The following is a 15,182-nucleotide window of genomic DNA, read 5'->3' as shown; positions in this document are numbered from 1 at the left end:
GGCCTACGCCCTGTACTGCTCAGAGGTACTGAGGATTCCCCTTTAGCTGAAAGGATGCGACCCTGTGGTTTCAGAACAGCAGAGTCCACGTTCTCTCCTTGCAGTCACCCCTGGATTTGCCCCGCTGGGGTGAGAGGCGCTGGGCTGGGTGCAATTCCCTAGTGATCAGAGAAACAATCTGATCTTTTTTTTTCCTGTACCTAGAGAGATTTAAATAACATTTCCCTGCTTCTCCCCACCCCCAAATCAAGCGATTTCTGATTTCTCCTTCCCCCTGCCCTTGGATTTTCGGCACTGGGTCTCCTCGATGGCCTTTGGCAGCAGGGAGCTGCTCCTACAATCACTCCAGAAACACGCCGGTTATTAAACTCCAATCTGCCATGAAAGGGCGAGCGGCGAGGGAGGGGCAGCTCCCCCCTCTGTGTGCAGCGGGGAGGGGGCTGCCTGTGGCAACTCCCCCCTGCCCCGATCACTCTAGTGGGAGGTGCCAGGCTGGCAGAGGAATGACCCACCCCCTGGAATATTAAGGCGTCCCCTGGGCAGAGTGCCCCACACAGCCAGCGAGGACAGAGGGTAGCATGAGACACGCTCCTGAGTCTCCAGCGTGACCGGCGGCACCGTGTAAGTGTGGGGCAGATGCAAGGACCCGTCTCAAGGGTGTCTAGGGCCATTTCTCCCCAGGGCTGGACGTCTCGGGTGAGACGCCGGCATGGTCCATTCCAGGCAGGTTTGTGTGGATGGAGAGGTTGGAGGCGTCTGTCTGTCTGTCTGTCGTGGCACCAGAGAGCCTAGTGAAGCTGGGAGGGGAAGCCTATCCGGAGCGACCAGCCCCTCCTCCCCCGGGAGCAGGATGGGGCCCTGCAGCTGTCACTCTCGGAGTCTGGCCCAGCCCCAGTTAAAGGTCCTAGCCCGCTGACTCCCAACCTTCACCAAACCAGCACCCCACACGCCCACACCTGTCCAGGCAGAAAGACTAGGGTGGGTATGGCCCCTGGACCTGGACACAGCCCCTGGACCTGGACACAGCCCTGTGAATGCTGGGCATGACCCCCTGGACCTGGGCATGGCCCCTGGACCCAGGCACTGCCCCCTGGACCTGGACACAGCCCTGTGAATGCCGGGTATGACCCCCTGGACCTGGGCATCGCTCCTGGACCCAGGCACAGCCCCATGGATGCTGGGCATGATCCCCTGGACCCAGGCACAGCCCAAGGGAGTCTAGGAGACAGTCCCACTGGCTGTGTGGAGAGTCCAGAGCTCGGCATCTGCCTCCAGCAGCCCCCCATCTTGCTGTTGCTCTGAGTCACACCTGGGAGTGTCCGTGTGTCCATCTCTGGGCTGGGGGCGAGCGTGGAAAGAGCAGGCGGGGCAGTGCTCACATGCCCCCCGTGGCTGGGTGGGGAAGGGCGGTGGGCTGGAGGCCTCCTTCTCCATGCCCAGGGCAGAGGCTTCTCCATGGGGGCACCTGAGCAGCCTCGGCCCTCGGCTGCTCCCAGCTCGGCTCAGCCCAGCAAATGCCACTTGTGGAATGGCCATTCCCAGCCGCCCAGAGACCCCCCGCGAGCCAGGAGTGGGCGGCCAGGAGTGACTTCAATCCCCTCCTTCTGCTGGCTCCTGGGGGCCGGATCCTGCCCCACCCAGCACCGTGCACCGGCGTTTATGCCCAGGGAAAGGGTCAGCACTGTGAGGATGAGGATGAAAGCTGGAGGGGGTGAGTAAGAGTGAGATGGGCTGATGGGTGTGTGGGGACACGTGGGGGTGCAAGGGGAGGTGAATGCTTGTGAGGGGAGCAGTGTAACCCCCCCTTAAGTCTCCCTTCTGGGGGTAACCCGTGGGGTATCTCCCCCCTCCCCTGTCCCACCTCTGCCCTGGGCCCCATCCCGCCCCCTCCCTGACGGTTCCCTGTCCCTTCCCCTCACAGCCATGATCCCTGGGGCGATGAGCAACGTGCTGCAGCGGTGCCCCCCTTTGGGCTCCCCTCACCCCCCTGAGGGGCAGGGCCAGGGAGCCCCAGACTCCCCCGCTGACCCAGAGGGCGCAGGCTGGCAGGACTTGGCCAATGCCCGGGCGGGCTCGCTGCTGTCCCTGCTCTACCTCGTGCTGCTGACCTTCCTGGGCAGCGCCATCCTGCTGGCCGAGATTCACCAGCGCAGCCCCCAGAGCCACAACGTCCACGGCTTCCTGGCCACGCTCATGCTCACGTCCTGCGCGTGGATGCTGTGGTTCGGCTGGCACTCCTCCCAGAACAAGCGCCGGAAGCTGCACCAGGACCACCACGCCGGGGCCAGCTGGCTGAAAGGTACCGTCTGCTCCCCGGGAACCCCGCTGGCCCCGCGGCAGCCTCCGCCCAGCACCGGGGTTCAGTGGCTTGCCTCCGGGTTGGGGGGCGTGTGCTGCCGGGGCGAAAACAATCACGGGGATCGGCCCATTGCCCCACAGCAGCTCCGCTGGTGCCCCTCAATCCCGACCCAGCCCCCTGCTAGCCCAGCCCCAGGGCTCGAACCAGGAACAAGAACACAATGAGAGAGAGCAGGCGCGAGGCTCCAGGAGAGAGCGCAGTGGGGGCGTCTCTGCTGTCACATGTCGCATCTGCCTGGCAGTTGGCCATAAGAAAGCAAAACCACTGCAGCCCCACGGCTACGGAGGCCCCAGCCTCTCCCGTCCACTGGCCCTGCAGCACCCAGCCTGGCCCTTGCCACGAGGCTCACGGGATGGCTGCCCTGTGGCTGGCCGGGCTGCGGTGATGGTGTTCTCTTGCCCCGGCAGGCGGGCTCTCGCTCTTTGCCCTGGCCACGCTGGTGCTGGACTGCCTGTCCTTGGGGTATTACTACGAGCTGCAGCACTGCACCTCCGTCCTCATCACCGCCTTCCCTGTCGTGCAAGCCGTGTTCACCATCGTCCAGGTGAGGGGCCTCGCGCGCTCAGAGTGCCAGCAGCCAGGAGGGAGGAGTCGGACTGCCAGGAGCGACCCACCCGGGTGACACTAGCCCCACAGCACAGGCCACATGAGTTCAAGGAGTGACTCCACTAGTGGGTAGCTGTAGTAGGCTGTTACCCTAGTGTAGGCTGTTCGCACACGAGGGCTCCTCTGTATTGTGTACTCGTCCAGCCTTGGTGTCCCCAGGGCTGTGTGGGACAGGCTGGGTGGAGAAGGAGGGAAAGCATGAAGCAAGAAAGAACCAACATCAGGTCCCCAGGAGGGAGCCCCGCCTCCCAAGATGGCCACTGCAGTTAAAGGTGCAGCATGCCTTGTGGAAGGGGCTTTCAGCCACTCCTGGGCAGCAGCTAGTCCTTTCCCGTTGCTCTTTGACCCTGTCTTCTGCCTTCGCTCCCCGCCCTCGGCACAGGTGTCCCTGCTGTCCTTCCACGCCAAGGTCTGCATCCAGGAACAGCAGCATCTCAACAGGTATCCGGGCTCCCGGCTTGTGCACCAGGATGGGGGCGAGGGCTGGTTGTTTTGGGGGCAGCCCCTTGGGGCCAGGCCGGGCTGTGAGCTCCCCCTGCCCTCTCTCCCATCCCAGGTTTGGCCTGATGCACACGCTGGCCACCAATGTGCTCATGTGGATGAGCGTGGTGCTGGACGAGTCCATGAAGCAGCTGCAGGAGATCTACGACGCCCACGAGACGGAGAGCCCCTGGCCCGGGCATGGTGAGGGCCCCCAGGGCGGGGGGCTGGACCCGTGGCGGGGGGGGGGTCAACGCCCCTTTCCCCCACATAGACCACCACAGTGTATGCCACATGGTCCCGGGCAGACGGAGCTTCACTGGGGCCAGCCGAGCCAAGGGGCCCTGGGACGGGGTTTATACACCCACCCGGACCAGTGATGAGATGGGGCTAGGGGGCCGCTAAGGAGCCAGACCCTTCAGCAGCCCCCACGGACAGCCTTATCCTCCACCCCCATGCACTGCCCCGTCCCCCCACCCCTAGGAAGAGCCCCCCACGGACAGCCTTGCCCTCCAATCCCTATGCACAGCCCTTCCCCCATCCAGTCCGTCTCCCTCCCATGCTGCCCCACTCCCAGGCTGGTGCTGAGTGACCCCCCCACTTCACCCGCTGCAGGGAATTCGCCCACCAACAGCTGCTCGTGTGCCACCAGCCTGTGCAATATTTTTTCCGAGGGCGCCGCCTACCTGCACCCCTTCAACATCGAGTTCAGCCTCTTCTCTTCCACCATGCTCTACGTGGTGTGGAAGAACACGGGGCAGGCGGCCTGTCGCCGGCAGCCCCACCCATGCCCCCGGGGCCGCTTCCACCTCAGCGGGGCCTTCGTGGGGCTGGTGCTGGGCGCGCTGGCCATCTCGGCCACCTTCGGGGTGATGATCTCCTTCGGAGTGCTGGCCAAGGCCCCTGAGACGGTCCCTGAGGCCCTGCGGACCTACTACATCTTCAACTCAGTGCTGCTCTCTGCCATGTTCCTGGCCTCACTGGTCGGCATCGCTGCCTACCGGCTCCAGAGAGACCCGGCCTCCACCGACTGCTCCAAGAGTGTGGTGCGGAGCCTGGACGTCACCCTCTTGCTGGGCAGCTCCTGCGGGCCCCTGATGGTCTCCGTCTTCTCCCTGGTGGCCATCTTCTTCCTGCACATCAACGGGAGCCTCCACCTCCTAGACCTCTGCTTCTCCCTCTGCAAGACCATCCAAGTGCTGGGCCAGAACCTCTTCATCACCGAAGCCCTTTACTCCAGGCCCGCCCACCGGCCAGATGCCCCCGACAGCCCCCCAGGCAACGAATGGGTCTTCTCCATCTCCGGAGGCCACGCCGAAGAGCCGGTCCAGCAGGACGTGGCTGCCCGCCATGAGAGTAACTGTGCCATCTGCCCGGCCAGCCGCCGCACACCAGCCAGGATGGTGGCCCAGCTGGAGGAGCAGGTGCCGGGGTGCTGGCTGGCCTGCAGCAGCAGTAATGACTCCCTTGCCAAAATCCCCTCCAGGGGCCAGCGGTCTTGGCCCAGAGGGGAGCCGGAACGCGTCAGCATCCGGAGGAAGATCCTGCAGAACATCTCCATCCTCCTCATCTTCTACAATATCTCGGTGAGCTGGCTCATGGCGCCTGATTGTCCAGCCCTGGGGCTCTAGCTTCCCACGGGGAGCTCTGGAGGCTGACAGCCAGACCCCCGGCTGGTGTCAATTACCGTCACTCCACCGAGCCATCACCAGCTGAGGATCTGAGCTCAGGTCCTCTGTCTATCCTCTGAGTAGGTGCTGTGCAGTCAGCTCCAGAGCAAGCTTTGTCCGTACAGCCCTACTGGGGGGACCCTGGCCAGGGACGAGATGGGGACTCAGTCTCACAACCCCATTCAGCCCTTTTGAGGCTGCCAGCAAGGGGACAGTAGGAGACAGAAGGGTTGTCGGTGGTGTGAATATTTGTCCACTAGAAACTACACTGAGAACCACCAATTTGTTCCGTGGCGGTCCCCAAAGAGAGGAATGCTGCCCTTGGCCACAGGGTCGGGGGTGTCACGGTCATACAGGTCAGAAATCAGGGACACCTAGTCTAGTTATTGTCTGGGTGAGTTGTTTCTGTGCAGAATGTACCCGGGGCCGGCTTTGCTGGACAGGGAGATCACAGATAGAGGTGGGCAAATATGGTTTTTGGTTCTCTGACGATCCTGAAAAATCAAGGGGGGAAAAATCGTTTTAGGTTGACCAAAACTGACCTTTTTCAGACTTTCCAGTGAATCGAAAAGTCGAAACCCGTTTCTTGTTTGACCCGAAACCAAAAACCTTCTTTTCAATTTTGAGCGTTTTCAAAGGGGTTTTCCAGTTGGTTTCGCCAAATCGCAGGGAACGGCACCACAAAAAGGCCTTTGGCATCGAAACGTTGAGGTGTTTCTTTTCGAAAATGTCAGAGTGGAACATTTGGATTCTTTTCAAGGTTTTTTCCCAACTGAAACACTTTGCCTAAATCGACACTTGTTTGCAAAAGCTTTCGATCGACCCAAATCTGTGGGTTTTTTGCTGAAAAAGTTTCAGTTTAAAAATGTTGCCCCACTCTTGTCATGGGGGCCCAGACCCACGAATAGATCTGAGCCAAACGGCCCGCGTAATGCTCACCCTGCCCGCAGACCCCCACCTGTCTCTCCTGGGGTCCGCAGCTTCGCACTCCGTCCCTAAAGTCAGCCCCGGGGATTTTCACTAGAGGCAGCTGGGATTTGTTTGTCTAACTTTGGAGGATGCGGGGTAAGGGACAAAAAAAAGAGTTTTTTGTCCAGCACCGAACTTTTCATTTTGGTCAAAATTTTCTGGAGTTTGAGCAAAAAGTTTCGGGTTCAGGTTTTCATCAAAAAAATCCAAAAGAATTGGTGGGGGGGGGGGAATCTTAATAATTGACCTGTTTGCCTGGCTGTGCTGTCGCAGTACAAGCTGTTCTCCTGGGCCCACGTGGCCCCCAGGCCACCAGCCCTCCTTTGACACAAAGGAGCCTCCAGAAAGGTTTGACTTCCCATCTAGAGACAGCTTTAACACAGACACTCTCCTCACCCATCAGAGGCCCCTTTAACTCCGACAGGGGAAGCGGTAGACGTGGTTTATCTTGACTTTAGTAAAGTTTCTGATACTGTCTCCCGTGACCTCATAAACAAAATAGGGAAATGCACCCTAGATGGAGCTGCTATAAGGTGGGTGCAGAACTGTTTGGAAAACCGTTCCCAGAGAGTAGTTATCAGTGGTTCACAGTCATACTGGAAGGGCATAACGAGTGGGGTCCCGCAGGGATCAGTTCTGGGTCCGGTTCTGTTCAATATCTTCATCAATGATTTAGATACTGGCATAGAGAGTGCACTTATAAAGTTTGCAGCCAATACCAAGCTGAGAGCGGTTGCAAGTGCTTTGGAGGAGAGGATTAAAATTCAAAATGATCTGGACAAACTGGAGAAATGGTCTGAAGTAATTAGGATGAAATTCAATCAGGACAAATGCAAAGTACTCCACGTAGGAAGGAACAATCAGTTGCACACATACAAAATGGGAAATGACTGCCTAGGAAAGAGTGCTGCGGAAAGGGATCTGGGGTCCAGATCCTCAGCTGGTGTAAACCCATGGACGCCTATGGCACTGAGCTGATTTGCACCAGCTGAGGATCTGGCCCTGGGACATTGAAAGTGAATGGACTTTAACCTCCAAAACTGCTTCCCACCATTTCGGGGTTTGAGGTGCTGCAGGTCTCCTAGTCAGTTTCTCTCAGGCAAGGTCGTTGTGTTTGGGTTGCCGGTGGGGCTGGAAGATCAGCTTTCCTCTCCCTGCACTGCCCGTGTCTTGTAAGGGCCCCTAGGCCTGTGCAGAGAACAGATATTCACAGGACCTTCCCCCCACAGTGTATCCAGCGAACAAGCCTCTGTGTGGGGGAGGGTTTAGGGGATGGTGTGAGACCTTTGTCTGCTAGGGTGAAGAGCCCGGTACCAAATCTGTATTCCCCATGTCGGTGCTTAGAGGCTGTGATCAGTCACCCCTTCCCCTGCTCTGTGTTCAGCTGAATAGACGGAGCTCCGGGCAGCTCTCACTCTAAGGATGTCCGGACTCAGCCCATGCAGATCAGAGATCGCTCTGTCCAGGGCGATGGCAGCTGTGCCTGCCCCCTCCCGTACAGTCAGCAGTGCCTGATGGTACCCATCCTGGCCCTGGCACTGCCCTTCACCCCCGCAGGCGCACCCAGCACCCCACCCCTCCTCCCACACGCTGGGGCCCTGAGCGCGCTCACCACCCATCCGACTCCTGGGCTGTGCACAGGAAGGGCGAATGAGACGGGTTGTCAGCAAACGGTGCTGCGGAGAGATCCCCGTATGGAAAGCCACGGGGCCTGCCTGTGTGCCCAGCCAGACCCATGGGCACTGCTCCAACCCAAATCTGTCATTATAATCACTGGGCAGAGCCCGGGGGCCCCCCCGTCATGTAACGCAGCCTATGGCATAGCTCTGTCAATGCTGGTCTAGTCCGTCCTCTGACCCCATGCAGGATTGTTCCTGGCAGGCTCCCCACACATGGGCCCCCCTCACCAGCACCCTCACTATGAAGCTGGGACCCCCCCCACACACACACACACCCCATGGATTCTGGCAGGCCCCAGTCAAGCCCTGTCCCCACATTGCTGTCAGTGCATGGTGTGGGGATACGCACTAAGCACCATCCACTCTGCGCTGGTCCAGCCGGCGGGGGGTGACATTCATGCAGCGCTCAGGGTGGGAGAGTCAATGCCCCAGCCGGGGGCCTTTCATTGCTGGGCGGAATGGAGTGCCCGTTACTGCTGGGCTGGTGCTCGGTGGCTGCTGATGTGCAATGAGTCGGCGGTTCTCAGCCCCATTCCCAATGGATGGACACACCCAGGAGGAATGCACGAGGCCTGGCCCTGCCTTGATGACAGGTTCAACGGGGCGAGGGGCAGACCGGGAGCGAATGGGTTCACTAGGCGTCAGTCCCCGCACATCTGAGTCCATCCAGTAGGTGGCAGTGATGGACAGAGGGTCCGGCACAGCCCATGCCCCTTTGCGGCTGACGCCTGACCCCTTTGCTTTGCTAGGTGTGGATCCTCTATGCCTACGGGACGCGGCCGCACCTGGTGAGCCAGATCGAGCAGGCCTTCTATGGCTTCACCCTCTGGGTCATCATCGTCAAGATCTCCCTGCCACTGGGCATCTTCTACCGCATGCATTCGGTGGCCAGCCTCTTCGAGGTGTACTGCAAAACCTGCTGACCGCCGCCGGGGGCGGACCCCGCTCTGTTGGGCAGAGGCTGCCCAGGACAGGCGGCGGGGAGAGGGACAGGCGGGGATGACTGCTGCACAGAGAGTTGGTGTGGCACCTATACACACACACACACACACAGACACCCTCTGCTTCACACACACACACAACACACCCCCTCTGACTCGTCCACACAAACACACCGTCTGATATGTGCGCCCTTACTCTGGCCCGCCTGCATAGTCCTGCGTCTGCACCCATCACATTCCCAGGTACACGTACCCCAGACGCTCTCTCATATACACACTGTAGTGTGTACCAATCCCTCCCACACACTCGCTTCACAATATCAACAGTGATTTATTACACTGCTCATCTAGAGAACTTTCCACCTGCAGATTTCAACACACCCTAAAATCTGCCAGGAATTTAGCCTCACACCTCCAGTGCAGGGTGGCCTTACGTTATCACCCTCCTTAAACAGACAGGGAAACCGAGTCACATCATGTGACTTGTGGCGGAGAGGGGAGTAGCATCAGCCTCAATAAATCACCCCTTTATATTGACTGCAGCTAAGACTCAGCTCTTCGATGGCATGAGAGACCCCGGTGCTAGGCTGTGTTTGTACCCTGGTTCCACACAGTCTTTTGGATTCTTTTAAGGGGTGCAGAATAGCGACTTTATGTCTCTCCAGCTCTTTTCATCCTGCGTGTTAGGAGTTGCACTAGACGGAAACCTGAAGGAGCTGGCCTGATTAATCTCACACGGGAAATGCAGCTGCCTCTGGGGTGGAACACAGCAGCCACTTCTCTACTGGCAGCTCCAAGCAACAGGCTTTAGGAGATGAAGAACAGGCCAGATTAATCCCTGATCTAACTCCCCAGAGGTTAATGATTTAGACTGGTGCCCCTACTTCGTTTTAAATCAATATTTGTAGTGAGCATCATTCAGAGGAAAATACAGAAAAGTATCCCCGGGGAGGGGTCTTAAGGGAAATGTTATGATTTTATTTGAATGACTTTGTTATAGTGCAAGTGTTAGACCAAGGCACCAGAGCCCTGGGGGGAAATCTGTCTTTTCTTAATAGCAAACTCCACTGATTATGATATTAAAGTCTATTTTAAAAGAACCACCCACTTGTGACTGTTACAGAAATACAACAAATGGAAGCACGTTCAGGCCGTCTCGATAGCTGATGGCTCAGGAACAGGCCCTTTGACCAGGCCTCATTTTCATACTTTTGGAAATACCGGTTTTGTTTGCCTTGCTGTTTTATAATAGCCCTGAGGAACGTTGTCCCTGGCACCATGCTGCTTGTGAGAGCCACGCTGGCAAGACGGCTTTGTTATTGTAGGGTTGCTGACCATTTTCTAGGTAAGAAGGGGGGAAAGGGCAACGCCCCGACATTGTGAGGAAAACGCGTCCTTGTAATTCTGGGAACTTTGCAAACCGGTGGAAGCAGCAAAGGGACAAATATCGCAAAGGTTGGCCCCTGCGTCCTGCCTTGCCCCCTTCCGTTCCATTGGCATCGAAAGCGGAATTACGAGATGCAAGGCTGCTCGGTTCAGAGACAGCAACATGGCCTTAACATCAAACTGGTTCCATTCAAGCCTTTCTCACTGTACTGTGTCAGGGAACTAGCCCAGGGATGCCTGGGCTCTTGGAAGGAAATTGCTGCCCCGTCTCTATTGTACTGTAAGAAGTCCATGATCATGAAGGATTTTAGGGTTGTCACTCGCATATGTGTTAGAGCAGTGGCTCTCAGCCAAGGTACGCAGAGATCAATTCATCATGGCGTTTACCTAGTTTTACAACAGGCTTCAGAAAAAGCACCAGCAAAGTCAGCACAAACTAAAATTTCATCCAGACAATGACTTGTCTATACTGCTTGTTAGAGAGCTTATTCCTTCACTCTCCCACTTCCCTGGTCCTTCTCGCATGAACAGAGAGCAACAATACCCGAAGTCCGAAGGTGCAAACAATTCGATGTTTATTGGGGTGAACTTCCAGCAAGCTTAAATACAAGTTCCTTTTTCCTTATTTTCGAATCCCAACTTACTTCCTGTTTGCCCCTAATTTATATAGTAATATTCTTAGCTATACCTTAACCAATCATTCTACTGAAATTTAACTAACCAATCCTAACATATTGTAACATGATTAGCTAACCAATTATATCCCACCACCTTAATTAGATTACACCCAGCAAAATTAATTATACAGCAGACAGAAACAATCACAGAACCAGACAGAGATTATACAGACAAACAATAGCAAAGTTGGAACTCTAATGACAAAACAATACAGAAGTGAGGATTTCACATCCCAGCTATTGATAAGTGAGTTCTTGCCAGACAGGATGCTATCAAACTAAGTTTCCTTTTACATTTTCTAGGCACTTCCCTTTCTCTGGAGGTGATAGGAATTATCAGGACAGGATTGTATTCAGGACAGGATTGTATTCCTAACAGCCCAATAGCACCTTCTTTCAATGTGACTAGTTTGGAATGTGAGGATGTGACTGTTCGCTTCCTGGCTTATGGCTGCCTCTGCTGCTTAGCCAAAGGCCTTAGCCTAAGAACAGGGCCTCAAACAGTCACAGTAAGAGAAGGCCCTTACACCAGCAGACAGTGATTTTGATTCTTTCTTTTATACCTCTAGAACTAGCCAAGTGATAAGAATACCCCTAAATTCTTAAAGTACAGGCTTTTGCAGACAGGCCTGAATATCTATATCCTAACACTGCTCTATATACTCTACACTGAAATGTAAGTACAGTATTTATATTCCAATTCATTTATTTTATAATTATATGGTAACAATGAGAAAGTCAGCCATTTGTCAGTAATCGTGCGCTGGGACACTTTTGTATTTTTATGTCTGATTTTGAAAGCAAGTCATTTTTAAGTGAGGTGAAACTTGGGGGTAGGCAAGACAAATCAGACTCCTGAAAGGGGTACAGTAGACTGGAAAAGGTGAGAGCCACTGTTCTAGAGAAATTATGATTTGATATTATTGATGTGTATTTGATGGAAGGAAAGATAGTCTTATGGTTAAAGCACAGGCCTGGAGATCTGGATATAATTCCTGCTTCTGACCTGATGTATTACTTTAGGTGGGCCTCATAACTTCTTGGTGCCTCAGTTTCCCCCTCTGTACAAAGGGGGTAATGCTACTTCCCTACCTCCCAGGGGAGTTGTGAAGGTAAAATCCATTCATGACTATGAGGTGCTCAGTCACTGTGGTGACTGGGGCCATATAGATAGGACACATTTTTGATAGAAAATAAAATTTTAGGTTCACGTTTTCAGTGGATCACTATAAATAAGGGGGAGGAAAAAACTTGTGAGAAACACTTAGATTAGTAAAGTGGGTTCTCAGTCCTCATGCTTCATGGTACACACCAGCTGTGATCAGGAAGAAATTGCCCCATGGGATGATATTATTTAGACAGGTGCATTACTTTTATGCTTTTCTGAAAAGCACCAGTCAGAGACAGAGTCCCAAACTCACTGACCTGAGTGCGGCAAGCCCTGTGACAATGTCCTTGAGGCTATAACAACAGACAGCCATGACTCCGGCTCAGCCCCGCATCTTGAAGGGCATTCACTTTGCTTGTATGTGAATTAAGTTTCCACCTGACTCCTTTGCTCCTTGGCAGAGTTTGGTGCAAAAGGAGCCGATTCTGCCAGCCTGGATAGGGAGTGCTCTGCTACTCCTGAATCAGTGGGGCTACGTGACGAGCCAGGCGCCTCTCCATGGGGGTGGGGGGGGGGAGGTTGCAGATGGCTTTGCTCCAGGCAGACCTTTCACCCTTCATCCCCCACCCAGCAGCTCCTCTCCCCAGGGTATCCAATACCTGGCAGGTGCGTATCACCTGAAACCGGCCTGGTATCAAATTCGCCTCCTGGTGACAGTCACAGCCATCCCAGTAGCGAGGGAACCGCAGCAACCGATGGGCGGACACCGCTTCCCCGGGCAAGAGGAGTGTCGAGGCCTTGGGCTGGGAGGTGAGGGGGCTCAGGACACTGGGGGGTGCCCTTGGCACCTTGGGGGCAGGGGTGGAATACAACCAGTTCTCTGCATGGGAGGGACCCAGCACCAGCTTTCTCCCTTACGCTGTTTCTTTGAGAGAGGGGGTAGAACCAAACCACTGAGTTCAAACAGTCTCCTCTCGACTGCACTGGACCATGGCCTCGGGCAGGCAGGCGGGGGACTCGCTGGGACAGAGTCCTTGGTCCAGTTCTGAGCTCCTTCCACTAGGACCTCAGGATTTAGCCCAGTCATAATAATTAGGAACAATAGGAGTGGGAGCCAGGACTCCTGGGCTCTGGAGTGGGGGCTGGTGGATTAGAGCCAGGGCAAGCTAGGAGTCAGGACTCCTGTGTTCTTTTCCCCAGCTCTGGAAGGGGAGTGGCGTCCAGTGGTTGGAAGAGGGGGAACTGGGAACCAGGACCCATGGGTTGTGTCCCCAACTCTGCCACTGAGGTGCTGGGTGATTTTGGGCGAGTCACCTGACCAGTTCAGCAAGGCACTTGGGCACATGGGCCCCTTTGAACACACAAGCAAAGTCAGCGGGATGGGCTTAAAGTGCCACACGTGTTTCAGGGCCGTGCCATGCTGCCTCAGTGTCCCCACTTATCCAACGGGGCTCACAACCCCACGTGCCCTCTGGAAAGTGGGTTGATCTTGTAGGAGCGCCCGGCCTTATTATTAAGAACTGCCAGATCTGATTTATACGGCCGAGCTCGCCAAAGTGTGCCAGGCGCCCTGCCACAAAATACAGCCAAATTCTACCATCCTGGGGACAGCAGAGGGAGGAGCGGGACGGGGCTTCCCGACGGGTGGCTGGGGGGGGCGATCGGGGCAGCTCTGTGCCACGGGGGCACCCCAGCCCAGGGTGAGCGGTGGAGTGTGAGTGTCCCTGCCAGGTGGGCGTCAGCGGGCCCCTGGGCAGAGCCGCCCTCGCTGCGCTGCCCGGCACCAGGGAGGGGCACCGGGCCCGGAGCAGCAGGGACCCAGCTCACCTGGCCGGCCGGCCGCCGTGCAGAGACACCAGGCAGGAGCTGGCACGGACTGACTGCCAGGCTGGCCTATGGGGGCCCTGGGTCCCGGCTGGGCCGGCCCATCGGTGGGGCTGAGTGGGAGGGGGCGGTGCAGCCTCAGCCGGGTGGCTCTGCCCGGTGAGGTGGCTGGCAGGCTGCAAAGCAACACGGAGACAGGTGAGGGGGGGCGGGGCAGGGCAGGCTGGGGCGAACAGCCCCCCCCCGGTCAGACCCCCCCATCAGACCCTTTACCAGGGCCCCAGCAGCTGCTGCCCCCTCTGGCGCAAGGGGAGCGGGGAGGGACCCAGCCGGGGCTCACCTGCAGACACCTGGGTGGGGGGGAGCGTGGGGTCCAAGCCCCCCCCCGGGATCGCGGGGGCTGGGTCTGTCCAAGGTGCAGAGCACCCCCCCCCGATCCACGGCGGGCACAGCGGGGCGCCGGGTGGAGGAAAGTTGCGCACCTGGAGGGTGCGGGGGGAGCGTCCTGCCCCGGCCCACGCGTGTTTCCCCGGCTCCGTCCCTTCCCCCACGCCCGGTGCCCCCCGGGCAGGGACCGCATCACTCATTCATCAGGCCAGGCCGCTCGGCGCGCAGCGGGGCCGGGGCCAGCCCCCCTGCCCTGAGCCGGCTTCCAGCTGGCCCCGCCTCGCTCCCCTGCCTCCGGGGAGCGGGGCCAGGAGCCCCGGGCACGGAAAGTGTGCCGGGTTGCTTGTAAACCAGGAGACAGGCGGAGCCCGATCTCCCCCCGGCGCAGGGGCGAACCTAGAGTAGCTCCCGGAAAACCAACGGGATTGTTGCTGGGCTGTGATCTCCCTGATCCCGGTGTAAACCCAGAGGGATTCCCTTTAAATCAGCCAGGTTGGGGCCAGAAGCTGATCTCACAAGGTCAAGTGTAAATCTGGATTAACTCCGGTGTAGTGCATGGGGCTAGGGCCAGATTCTGATCTCCTCTGTGCCGGTGTAAATCTGGAGTAACTCCCCTGATGTAAACAGAGGTGTTTCCAATGTGCACCGAGGGCCAAATCTGGCCTATCGCCCCTTCTGGTCTAACTGTCCCTCGATTACCGGACTGCCAGTGTTGTTCCAGGTGGAAAAGAGCCTAGTACATGGGCTCTGGCTCGCCCCTAGACAGGGGCTTGATACAGGAATTAGCGGGTGAGTGCTGGTGTCTGGTGTTACGCAGAGCAGGCCGGGCGGCTGATCGACATGGGCCCACATGGGCTAAAAGTCTGGGGACTCTCTGGCCACAGAGCAGGGTGAGCTTGGCAGAGCTGTTCCTCCTGCTGGGCCAGGCCTACTTGCCCCTGGGTCTGAATGCCCCCCCGGGGAGCTAACTGACTGACCGATGAGGGGCCAGCGCTGATTCCGATTCCCTCCTGCGCTGGTGGAAATCCGGAGTGACCCCACTGGAGGCCAGTGTAAGTGACTGGATCGGCGAGCTCCGCTCCGGATTTGGCCTGGG

At 57.2% G+C, this 15,182-nt stretch overlaps 1 protein-coding gene across 1 annotated transcript; it reads left to right on the top strand.

Annotated features, from left to right (window-relative positions):
• The first annotated feature begins 527 nt into the window (after positions 1-527).
• Positions 528-9,759, top strand: LOC141991740 (proton channel OTOP2-like). The gene is made up of 7 exons (XM_074960074.1): positions 528-621; positions 1,922-2,299; positions 2,767-2,903; positions 3,348-3,406; positions 3,522-3,649; positions 4,061-5,031; positions 8,513-9,759. Exons 2-7 carry the CDS (start codon positions 1,924-1,926, stop codon positions 8,684-8,686), a joined length of 1,845 nt encoding a protein of 614 aa, XP_074816175.1. The 5' UTR covers positions 528-621; positions 1,922-1,923; the 3' UTR covers positions 8,687-9,759.
• The last annotated feature ends 5,423 nt before the right edge of the window (positions 9,760-15,182 follow it).

This window comes from Natator depressus, chromosome 7 (assembly GCF_965152275.1).
Source record: "Natator depressus isolate rNatDep1 chromosome 7, rNatDep2.hap1, whole genome shotgun sequence".
In the NCBI taxonomy this organism is placed as follows: Eukaryota; Metazoa; Chordata; order Testudines; family Cheloniidae; genus Natator; species Natator depressus.
Note: the sequence above shows the minus strand (reverse complement) of the source record. Positions and strands in the feature narration are given on the sequence as shown.

Excerpts from the sequence above, each read along its gene's own strand:
- LOC141991740 (XM_074960074.1), top strand. The coding sequence starts at position 1,924 with ATGATCCCTGGGGCGATGAGCAACGTGCTGCAGCGGTGCCCCCCTTTG. Across the intron at positions 2,904-3,347 it reads CCGTGTTCACCATCGTCCAG|GTGTCCCTGCTGTCCTTCCA; the intron begins GTGAGGGGCCTC and ends CCCTCGGCACAG. Across the intron at positions 3,407-3,521 it reads GAACAGCAGCATCTCAACAG|GTTTGGCCTGATGCACACGC; the intron begins GTATCCGGGCTC and ends CTCCCATCCCAG.